At 43.0% G+C, this 12,662-nt stretch overlaps 2 protein-coding genes across 2 annotated transcripts in view; one reads left to right on the top strand and one right to left on the bottom strand.

Annotated features, from left to right (window-relative positions):
* SARC_06555 (hypothetical protein) overlaps positions 1 to 717 on the bottom strand; it is a gene marked incomplete at its 3' end in the record, with an annotated part of 8,354 nt that extends 7,637 nt beyond the window's left edge. The window contains exon 1 of the mRNA XM_014299533.1: positions 484 to 717. Within this exon, the coding sequence (XP_014155008.1) occupies positions 484 to 602 (119 nt within the window). The 5' untranslated portion in view covers positions 603 to 717. The remainder of the gene's footprint in view (positions 1 to 483) is intronic.
* A 3,590-nt stretch (positions 718 to 4,307) lies between these two features.
* Positions 4,308 to 12,572, top strand: SARC_06554 (hypothetical protein). Its single transcript, XM_014299532.1, has 9 exons — positions 4,308 to 4,571; positions 5,256 to 5,475; positions 5,664 to 5,861; positions 6,724 to 6,856; positions 7,277 to 7,414; positions 8,188 to 8,249; positions 9,312 to 9,544; positions 10,204 to 10,706; positions 11,312 to 12,572. Exons 1-9 carry the CDS (start codon positions 4,520 to 4,522, stop codon positions 11,465 to 11,467), a joined length of 1,695 nt encoding a protein of 564 aa, XP_014155007.1. The 5' UTR covers positions 4,308 to 4,519; the 3' UTR covers positions 11,468 to 12,572.
* The last annotated feature ends 90 nt before the right edge of the window (positions 12,573 to 12,662 follow it).

Here is a 12,662-nt window from a genome sequence, read left to right as displayed (position 1 = left end):
TATATACTATACTACTATACATACATAATATATATAACATATATATATATATATATATATATATATGTATATATATATATATATATATATATATATATATATGGGTAGGAGCACGTGCACTGTCTTGCAATGTTGATCACATAAAAGAAGACACCTCACCTACTAACATTACAACGAGTAAAAACAGTATATGTATTGTACGAGATAGGGCAGGTGTTTACGCCTATACGCCGTTCGTATGTGTACAAACGTATATACATTATTAATAAGAATATGGTTAATTCAAAATTTGAATATAGATTCAGCTCGTAAGCGCATCACACACGATCCAAATCAAAAATTAACAGGTACCACCCTTAGTATGCGAATACCTTTTATGCGCACATGTTAACATCCTTTCCCGATTTTAGAACCAAACGATAATAATGACATACGTTCAGTATACATTCATGTCACGCGGGATAGTAAAACACACACCCCTACCTGGATTGTTGACGCAGAGGTCCGACCATTCGTGCACTCTCTGAACAAGTTAATTTGCTGCACGCGGCATTGCATCGACTAGCCACACCAACATAGGCCGCTGGTCTCAGGGTAGCCATGATGGTTGTGCGGCCCGTATAATCCACTAGGGAAGGTTTGAGAGGTCGAGAAGGGACGAGATGGCACACACACGAGAAGGATATCTTCTTGCTGATAGAAATACAAGTACATATATTGGTACTGAATTTAGACTCACTTGTTGATATACACATACATACGGACACTCATTTATTTTGAAAATAAGCCGCAGGGTTGTCCATGCGAATGCCCCACTGGAATTATTTGTACAGTTCGGTACTCGACTGTACGGAAGTACAAACTCTTGTACATTCTGTAGGGATTTGTGTCAGGTCTCTTGGGTTTAGGGTTTAAACATATTCAGGGTTTTGACTAAAACGGCTATGGGCCTAAACTCCTAAAGCTCGATGCATTTCGCGTTGAAACGTCTATACTTTCCATAAATATACGTTAAATCTTATTGGCCCTATGGCTTCCGCTATCGGTGCATATTTGGAGCCTTAAGGTTCAATGGTTATATATTTTTCATTATATATGTCCGTTTTAGTTAAAAAATAGGTCAGCTGTCTTTTTTATATCTTTCGGTCTTTCCTGTGTATTTATTTTTTTGTAAAAATAAATAGATAAATAAATTTAAAATGTATTGGCGGAAAAAGCTCTCATTTTCCACCATTTTCCGTTGTGATTGTATTTTAATAAATACATTGTACAGAGTCAGTCAGTGCAGTTGTGTACAACGTGTTCCAAATAATTTAGCCATATCTTACAAAGGTACATATCTATTAGTATGTATACGTTTTTCTTATTTGTTAGCTAGAGACTGTGCCGCTAGAGTTTATTCAGTCGCAGTGTTGATTGCGAGCCTAAACTGTTCATGGTCAATACTTCCACGATCACCACTCAACGAGGCGCAACAACGATTACAGTGACGGAGATGGGGATTAATCGGTTGTTTATATCGTGAGCAGTGCACAGCTATGTATTACTTTGAGCCATTCGAATAATGCAAGTGTATATACAGAGGCGACTGTCGTTGATGGCATGTTTGTCGAATGTATCTGACCTTCTGTTTAGTAGATAACGGTTGACTGTCCGAGCGAAAGCCTGTGATCATTGTTTCTTTGTAATGGACACGGCGAGAACTTGAAATTCGTTGGCATTGGTAGAAGCAAGTATAGTAGCATTGATAGAAGCAAGTATATCATAAAGAAGAGTCACTTTTCACTACAGTCAAGTAAAACTCGTGCAACTATTATCAGCGAGGCAGGGGTCACGTCATTCCGCGGCGAGTTCGTCTCAGCGCTATTGTCTAATACATTTAATCGAGCTAAACTGTTCCTAATAAATCCCATTCAGCTTGATGGCAGCGTGTTTCTTCGGGGTGCTTGTTACAATATATATCTTTGTTCAAATTGCCCTTTCAAGCGAGCGGAATTCACTGCTGCACGGCTGAGCCATCAGAGCCCAATTCTATACAACTGACCTCCTGCCGAACATCGCATATAATGATGCTTTTGGCGAATTTCAAATCGGCGTTCCATTCAAAATTTCGCGAAGTTTAACTATGTATAGTCAGGGGATATTGTAAATTATTCATGCTCGAGGTGGAAAGAAATTAGGTGTTCAATATTACAGATCTAATTGTAAAATATATCGTGCACGTTACAAGTAGTGGGGATGAATCTGCAATGGTGGTGCAAAGGGCAACAGTTAGAACCGGACGCTGAAAAAATTACACGTGAAAGGGGTTTACAACTAGTTCTGTATCCTATACCAAATGTGTTATCATTCTAAACACAACTTAATTGTGACTATACAGAGCACTTAATTGTGCGACAATATTCCTATCGTTTGTTGAAATGAAACTTAGCTGCACATCGCAGCCGTGGTGTCTGTACTATGACTCAAATCCAAGGACCAGTGGCAGGGCCAAAGAAACGATACAATGATCAAATTCACTGCGGTTATGGAGATTATCAAAGCACTGGGTAGAGATCCGAAAAAACTGCATAAGCTGTGGAGTGTGGATCAATTAACTTTCAATACTATTTAAAAGAAGCAGGAAGGGGGATTAGATTTTGAGAATTGCTGCTCTCACGGCGAAGACAACGAGCAATTTGGTTTGCACCGATGTAGAACTGATCATATCCGGAGGCGAAGCTATGCTTATCTTCTGAATCATTGACTATATATGTATGCCAGGTACATATACAACATATAAAAATCACAAAACAATGCAAATAAATGGCTGCTGAAGTATTGAGAAGTATTTACATATTTATGGTAAAAGGTGTGAATGGAGAGGGAAGTGTTCTATGAGCCTAAATATCATCAGTTCGTGTCACGTTAATATGTTTTGAAATCAATCGTTTTCGCGAATAAAGCTAATAAATGAATATGATATATTTCTAGTAACATAGGGTCGCACTCCGACTTTAGAAAAATTAAAAGTTTGCCTCCATACAATTGCCCCATTCAATATTGAGTGTAAGCTCACTTCACTTATGTCTACCGGCTAAGCCCTTTTGTTAGCTATTGTAGACGATCAAAATCGACAGAAATAGTTCCAATAGTTGAGCCGTCACTACAAAACCCTTATCCGTCTTCGGATTTTTAATTTTTGGTGCGTCGTTGACCGCACGCATACACGATATATAAATGTATATATGCATTCAAGTCCCGCGTAATGGTGCGTCCCGTTTTTTTTTAAAGCTGATGACAAAAAATTCTTTCTATGTACACATCTACTAAGATAGAGAGGTGATATTACATTTTAGTTTAGAGTCACTGACATGGCCTCCTACATTGAACATCACTGACAAAGTTTAGCGTTCCGTATATGTATGTATTTATTTAGGGTTTTAATTTGTAACCATTAGAACGTTTATATAAGGGTCAAAAGTCTGCAAAGCAAACCGCCCAATATTTGAATTAAACGGACATCTTAGACTGCAATCCACTGAGATTTTTGAACCTTAGGGCTTTCAATAGCTGCCATAATAAGTTAATAACAACCAGAGGGCCGCCACGATACACGTTGGGAATATATAAAAGCCATTCAAACTTACGTTTTAACGCAAAACGTATTTGGGTATGCACACTTCTGACCTCATGGAGGCCTGGCTCGTGCCAATTGCCATTCAAGGACAAATTACCACATGGTAATTTATAATAATAAAAAACCCAGATTTATTGGAGTCGTGAGAATCGTAAATCAAAACAAAGTTTAATTCAATCACTTCGAAGTGTAAATGATTGTCCAATGAAAAACAATTGGAACTTTCCTTTTACTTGGTTTGGAATTTCAATACAATCATCGAATCATACCGTGTAAGTAAAATAATAATTATGTATGTAAATACTATGAGTGCGAGAGAGAGAGAGAGAGAGAGGGGAGGGGGGGGGGGAGGTAGATCTGTAAACAGATTATACGAGTCTAAAATAGTCATAGATGAACAAGTTAAACAACATGTATCATTCGGTCCAAGGACCAGCCCCGCCCAGAAGGCCGCGATGTTACCGATCTTTAATCTTTGGACCAATAGGGCTGTTAAAACTGCAAACTGGCCGGTGTACTGCCAGTTGTTCTCCCTGCTGATCATATCAGATATCAGATTCTACTCTTTCGGAGAGTGTGGTGTTTACCATTACTTTTCACCGTTTGAAGACGAAGGTGACTGGTTCTGTAGCAAATTCATATTCAGACATATACCGGATGGCGGGTTGATATTCACTCGCTCCGTACACTTCGAAACACCAGACAGGTTGATCGCAGTTTGTTTCGCGAGGACTAGTTATCCGAATTATAGCTACATACCTATACATAGCTACATATTTATTAATATTTCTAGCTTCGCAGAATCGTACACTTGCGCCAAACACTGTCCTGATTGTATCATACACAACTCAAATATTCACAACAATTATAGTCGTAAGCTTTCTGCAACGAGAATAAACTATGCTACCTTTGGTTGTATTGACGAACATTCTATGCTGGGCTGCTGTGGCTGGTATGTATCTATCACAAGTGGCTGTGTGGTGTTCTCGGAATGTATCTGTTATGGGTTTGTATTGGTAGACCTTGCGTAACGCATCGAGTATCGTTGTATGACGCGCATCACTTTATGCGATAGGGTTCTGAATAGCTTTACAGTTATTGTTCGAGACGAATTCGCCACGAGCCTACGATGCGTCTTGCTTTGCTGCGGATGAATTTCGGCAGACAGCTAGTGGTAGGAGATTGAAGACGCCTTTTGTTCTTGTTCAGCCAAAATATTCGGTTCACCATTAATTGTGAGAACGAGGGTATCTCCGATTAGTTTATAGATTTTATATGATAGTGAACACCATTTTTTGAGCATACATTTCAACGATGCATCATTGTACATCCGCATATTTTAGCAATTCTAACGCGAGTACATCCAGGAACAATTATCAGTGAATTGCCGAAAACGCGCGAGTGCAATGTATTGTCGAATGCTTTTACCTCACAATTTGGTTGGCTGTTCCGCAGCTATACGGTTACACGCAGATGTGAAACAGTTCAAAGCTCAGTAGGACTGAAGAAATATAATGACTGCCCAATTTCAAACTCTCGATGACTCGAAAAAGAAAATTTTATAATCCAAAGTTTCAAAAGCCTGTAAATGCATGACATTGACATTCTGTGAACATGCCAAATTCTCTTCGCACAGAAAGTGCAAAGGTGATAAGAGAAGGCCCGGGATTGTCGTGGGTGACCGTTCCTGCTGGCGTGTCGTGGATAAACCGGGCGTGGTGTCCGAAAAAGAGCAACAATGAGGAGCAGAGCTGCCAGAAACTGGACATTCCCCCAAATGACGGGACAGGGGGGATTGTCAATGTGGACATGTTTGACACGACGACAGAGGCCATCATAGATATCCGGACTATGGGGTATGTGTGTAGTCTGTAGGACCGCATTGGCTCACTCACACCAGCATATGATAAGCCCCAGTGGTACTCGAGGAGAGTTTGGTCTTGTCTGTGTATGTATGCCAATAGCATGCATGATTATACGGCCCACACAAGAACATTAGAATCTCCGACTGAATGAAAGCGCTACAATCTCTGTCATGGCACAGGTACACAGTCATGTGCTACATCTCAGCGGGGACGTACGAAGACTGGAGGGCCGACTCGGTCGACTTCCCAACTGAACTAAAGGGACTGAAGATGAAAAACTGGGATGAAAAGTGGCTGGACATTCGCACGACCAATCCATACCACAACTATCTCAAGGCGCTGATGCAGAACCGCATTATCACGGCCGCTAACAAAGGGTGGGTATCGCATTAGCTGTGTACATGCGTGCCGTGTACCTGAATCGTACTATTGGTCCCTTTGTGTAATCTTGTTAATGGTCCCCTTTGTGTAGTCTTTTTAATGGCTGCTTTGGGTAGCCCTTTTAATGGTTGCTTTGTGTAGTCTTTTTAATGGTCGCGTTGTGTATCGTTGAATGTAGGGTTGCCAACCTCTACGCCAGGGATTTGGTAGGTAACGTCAATCGTGGTGACCAGTGCTTTGTTCTGTCCTGACTGCGAACTATCCTCTACGCTTAGAAAATATAACCTTGGTGTTTTAGCATTATTCTTTGTGTTTATGGCTGGCTCCCTCCTGGTAAATATAACCAGGACTAAAGGCACTTAAACATATGCAGTTATGGTGTAATACATTCTGCACCTATTTTTATGTTTGGGGCTAGAGCTGTCCTCTACGCTCGGCAAATATAACCAGGACTGAAGGCACTCACGTTTTCGCAGATATGGTGTAATACATTATGAACTTATTTTTATGTTTGGGACTGTCTCCCTGCAGCCCTTCCGGGCGAGACATTGATTGGAGTGCTTTTATCGCCAAGAATCAATATAAAAAACCAGTGACAGTATCCATTTAGAAGATATGCTATGTACGTCTTGCTAATAAGGCCTCTGTATGGGCTATATATAACATGTACCTGCCTATATGCTGTTTATATGTCGACTCTAACTGCAAGCACATACTCAAAACAACAATAAGCATTCATGCGCATATACGAGAACACGTCAAACACTTCGTCGCATGCAAACCAGTTTAAAAGTGTACAGCCATATCAAACACACCCACTGACATGACATGCACGCCGGAACCCCCTAACCACACCAGCTGCCAAATTCTGGAGTATGATAACCTCGATTGCTGGTCCAACAACTGTCTCAGTGGCATCCAAAGCCGAGACGATGGGATGTTCCAGAGTCAACTGCAGTACAACACATGGCTGGCAGAGACGGCCCATCAGGTACTGGACTGAGTCGTGTTGATTGTCTTTGTTTCGGTGTGGGCAGCTCCATATGTAACGGGGGGGTGTGGGTATAAGGAGAGTGCTGGTCAACGTATCTATAGATTAGTGGCAGTGCGTGGTATGGTATGCTTAAAGGGTTCGGCCCTGTCCTAGCATCGAGGTTCAAGGGCAGGGACATTGCACACAGACCAATCTGCTGCTACACCGCATAATGCGTCTCCTGGGGGTTGTGTTTTCATTTGTCTCTATATATGCACGAGTGCCGTGCCTTTGAATCCCAACTCAATGGAACACGATGTCTCGTATATGCGAAGGACGATACTGATATCCGAATGACGTTACTATCACTAACTCCCATGATGTACAAATAATGTTACTTCACTAACTCTCATAATGCCCAACTGTGACTTCCATCAGTACGGTATGGGTGCGGCCTTGAAGAATGATCTGAGTCAGGCCGAACTGCTCGAGCCCTACTTTGATCTGGCCGTGAACGAGGAGTGCTACTACTACAACGAATGTGATAAGCTACAGCCTTTCATTGAGAATAACAAGGTAGGGGTGGGGTACATCTGTGAGCACTATGGCTTGCATTCACCCTTTTATTGTAAACAGCAGGGTATAGTTTAGCTATGGCAGAGTGTAATTATACGGATACAACCTTTAATTGTGGACAGCACGCTATAATTTTGATATGACAGTCAACACTATTGTTTGAACAGTCTTGTTGCTGTGGTGCATCGATTGGTTGAGATTGAGGTTACTGCATTCTAAGTGCTTACAAGCATGTGTTACTAGGAAGGCCTATTAGAAGGCCTATTTCAAACACTGTACCATTCGTAATGACGGTGGTAGTGAACACTGAGAAACCTAGCCAGTATTTACGTATCTGTTTTTGAGCTGTGATGTGCTGCTGGAAATATTGAAACGATTTAGGTTAAAACGTATCGTTTTGTGAAGACTCTAATCCACTACTAGTTCTCGCGTATTTCCAAGTAGGTTCTAGATATATCGCGGTTTGGTGTTGGCTTTGGCAGTGGTGGGGTTGTTGCGCCTTAGGCGCAGTAGGGCATTTGCTAAACTATCTCGCAAAGATACATACGATCCGGAAGTCTAAAGGTTGACCCTATGCACACGACTCCTTAAGTTTAAAGATATATAAAGAAGTGTTTTCCTCAGTTGTGAAAAATATATAAAAATATGTTCTCTTCAAATGTAAAAGGTATATAAAGACATGTTCACCTCAATTGTATAAGATATATAAATATGTGTTTTCCCCTGAAGTTCGATACTGAATCGGGGTGTTCCTATCCGCTTATCTACTACAGGCCGTACTAGGGACAAGCTATAATTTTGACGACGGGGACGCCATCTGCACAGACTCATTCCAGTAAGTGTACTATTTCAGAAAAAGTGTGGATAAGTAGTATGAATAGTCTATAGCCATCATCTCATTCCTGTAAGTGTGTTATTTCTGAAAAAGTGTATTCTGTTATAATAGTAGAAAAGTCTATAGGCACTGTCTCATTGCAGTATGAGTGTTTGTTTCAGATTTACACACTTCGCTATATCCGTAAGTATTGTCCAATTACGCCAACTCATTCCTCTACAGATTTTGTTCGGATCTATGCCCCCCCCCCCACCCCAATATATATATTGCTTTTTTTACTTGCATATACACCCCCCTATATATGAATATATTTCTTTGCATATAGAGTACGTACGAACATAAAATCTAAACGTTTTAGTATCTAAAAGTCTTCTGCACACAAGCTGTTCCAACCACCGAAGGTCTCTTTCACCCGCAGTCGAACACCTTACACAAAGCACCAGCAGCCAATCACATCATCGCAATTATTTGACTACCTAGGAGGGCCGATCATGCAGGCCATACATACATACACACACACGCAGAAAGCATTAGCTACATACAAATATGCATTCTCATACATAGACCTGTGCATGTAAAGGTACCATTGTACATACAAGTGTTCCTGTGTCTGTATGTATGTACATACAAGTGTAACTGTGTATGTATGTATGCACATACGAGTGTATCTGTGTATGTATGTATGTACATACGAGTGTAGCTGTGTATGCATGTATGTATATACAAGTGTAACTGTGCATGTATGTATGTACATAAAAGTGTAACTATGTATGTATATATATACATACAAATGTATCTGTGTATGTTTGTACAAGCATATAGAGATACGCCTGCACATACAATCATGTATTCATCCGTATCTAAACGCCATATACACATATACAAAGCTTCAGACACACAAATGTGTTCCTGTACCTACAAATATACACGCACCTGTACACCTACACTATCGCCCAGCACCTGTACACCTACACCATCACCCAGCACCCCACCCACGCACTCACTCACTCACCCACTCACTGACCCACTCACTCAACACCCCCTTCCCCTTCCTACCAACAGCTCTACATACTCTTGGTTGCTTGCCAACCAGGCCAGTTGGTACGAGTGTCCGTCTGAGGGTGCCGCGGTCATAGACAGTGAGACGGTGGATGTACCAGAAACGGCGGACCCCTTCGGCGAGTGGTCTCAATGTACTGCGACGTGTGGCGGTGGGGTAAGCGAGAGGCCTTGTCTTGATCCAATGTATTGTATGGCCAATGAGTACCAGACCTGCAACAGCCAGCAATGCCCAGGTATGAGTTGAGAAGGGAAGGTGTATGTGTGTGGTATAGAGAAAGGTGTATGTGTGTGGTATAGAGAAAGATGTATGTGTGTGGTATAGAGAAAGCTGTATGTGTGTGGTATGGGGTGTGTGGATGTGTGTGGTATGGAGAAAGGTGTATATGTGTGGTATGGAGAAAGGTGTATGTGTGTGGTATGGAGAAAGGTGTATGTGTGTGGTATGGAGAAAGGTATATGTGTGTGTTCTGGAGAGGGGTGTATGTATGTATGTGTTTGAGTGTGTGTGTGTATGCTTGTTTGAGCGCGTGTTGCTATGGTTACAGACGTGCAACAGCCAGCAATGCTCAGGTGTGGGTGTGTAAGTATGTACGCGTTTGACACAATTACGATGTGTACTTAAACTAAACTTCGTAGTTCGATAAGTACTGCCGTACCTCGAGCTACCCGTATTACGTTTTGCGTGCACGTATACTTCTAGTACTGTATCACGCGTCCGCTCGTATTTACATTTTCTCCCATTAACTCTTTTAGTATTCTACTGCGCGCTCGCTCTCGATTTACCACACTTTCAGTCACACACACCACAGTACACAACTACACCACAACACCCCCAACCCAACCCAACCCATCGCCAACTCACGTGCCTCTCCTCTCCCCACCCACTCCACAGTGCCCTGCTCCTCGCTCCAGATCAGCCCAGGACAGGCGCTGCAAGAGGGCCAGTCCGCTGTATGGGCCTGTCCCACTGGCTTCGAAGTAGTAGGTGAGCAGATAGCCACTTGCACGAACAACCTAGTACAGCCGCCCGTGTGCCAGGACATTGACGAGTGTGCCTCTGCGAGTACACACACCTGCGATGCCAACGCGCTGTGCGTCAACACGGCCGGGGCGTACCGGTGTAAGTGCGCCACCGGTTTTCAAGGCGACGGACTGACGTGTCAGAGCAAGTTCACACTGGCGCAGGACGGGAGGCTGGAGTACGGCCTGCGCTACCTACAGACGTCGTGTGGACAGGCGGCGGCTATCACCGCCGAGGGTCACTTCCAGTTGTATGGGGATGACGGGGTGCCCTACTTCACCACGGCCGGAGCCGAACTTCGGGCGCCCGTGGGGAGCACTCGCTTGGGGGTGGGCCCTACCGGTGCGTTGCTGTTGGTTGATGAGGAGAACCAGGTATGTCGTGTATGTAGCACGAGCTGGGAAGGAAACGGATTGAGTTGAGTGGCGTATGTTTTGTCAATGTGAATGTACCTATGGTAACTGTCACATTGGGACCCATGTCGCGGATAAGCATGCGGCCAATGTTGGGCCAAGACAGTTAGGAAGTGCAAGCTCATATCATGAACTCTGTGTGTTTGCCTCGGCGTAGAGCGCCTTTCTGCAGGGGGTGTGTTATTCCCGATGTCCGCAGCTTACTCCTCAACCTGTCTTCCAGCAACTCAGTTTGAGTTCTGAAAAATAAATTTGGCGTAAAACAAACGAATACCAAATTACTCCTTTTGACACTAAAACCATACAAAATTTTCTTTCTAAACTAAAACTAGTGCCAAACCACTTCTAGAACAAAACAAATCGCGTTCTAATCTAATTGTACCGATTCGCCCGCCAAACTAATATCAAATCGCCTCTTTGAGAACTAAAGCTATACCAAGTTTTCTTTCTAAACTAAAACTCGTGCCAAACCACTTTCTAAACCAATACAAATCACGTTCTGAACGAATTGTACAAAATCGCCCGCCCCCTAAACTTAATACCAAATCGGTTTCTCATACCCACAGATAATATGGAGAGATGGCTACGACGGTGCCCAGGGCGAGAAAGTGGGGCCGTTCCGCTTGTTCTTAACCGAGAATGGTCAGTTAATCATCATGTCTGGCGCGGGAGAGATTGTGTGGGCGAGCACGTGGATGTCCGCATGCAGTCGGCATTCGTGAAGACACGGACATGCGTGGATAGGGAGAGAGGAGGAGACTGTACCTGGGTAAGGAGAAGAGGAGCACACATGAGAACAGAACTGGGATAGAAGGAGAAGAGAAGAACAGGGCATACTTCGGTACATAAAAGGAAGGAAAGACGGAGGAAGGAAGAAGTAACGCCATGTATAGTACACAGTAGTTAGGCCTGTTCCGGTCGCCAGGCAACATATAGTACGGTGCTCCGGTCGCCAAGCAACGAATGATACGCAAGGAAGTAGAGCTTGCTACGGTTGTCCCCCATAGCAACGGGAGTGACGGAGAGGATGAGAACGCCACATGGTAATGCTGCAGCAGATCAGTGTGCATGGTGTCGTGTCATGGTTTCTAACGTGCGGCCTTTGATAGACGCTTATGGACGCCATGCCACGAGAAAACGCGACGATAACAGTCAAAGCGGGACGAGATGAGAACTGTTAAACAGGGACGAGAACTTAAAACGGGACGAGAACTTAAAAAGGGGATGAGAACTGTTAAATCGGGACGAGAACTGTTAAACCGAGAACTGTTAAACGGGACGAGAACTGTTAAAATGAGACGAGGACTGTTCAATGTATTCTCATGAGGAGTACGAGGAGTGGGTGGAGTGGGGTATTTAACATATGTGGCCTGTTGCGCAGCTATTGATTGGACCGCAACGGTCGAGTCGTTAGACACTGAGACAGCCGCCAACCAAGCTCTACGGTCGCACGAGTATATCAGTAATCAAGCCAGAGCTTAACACGACACTCTCCTTGATCAAGACCACACTCTCTACTTAAAACAAAGACCACGCTCTTTGTTTAAGACGAGGACAGAGAAGAATATGAAGTAAGGCAGAACAACTTTGTGGAGAGTACAGTACAGCACGGGTCATGAGAAAGCCCGAGTGGGACAAGGCGGTGTAGATTGCATACGGCAACACTTAGCTCTAACGGTAAGTTAGAATATAGTGGCAGGCGAGAGAGACAATGGGGGAACGTAGATCGCAGGGGGAATGCGGTGCTATGCCTTGCAAACAACGTCCAAGTTGGACAAGAACAAAAAGATAACAGGATTGAAGAATAAAAAGATATAACAAACAGTACGATTTATAGATATATATAAATACACACACACACACACACATAAATATACATATATATATATACATATATACATGTATACATGTATACAT

The sequence above is a fragment of the Sphaeroforma arctica genome (genome assembly GCF_001186125.1).
Source record: "Sphaeroforma arctica JP610 unplaced genomic scaffold supercont1.472, whole genome shotgun sequence".
NCBI classification, from domain to species: Eukaryota; class Ichthyosporea; order Ichthyophonida; genus Sphaeroforma; species Sphaeroforma arctica.
This window is presented reverse-complemented; position numbering and strand designations above follow the sequence as displayed.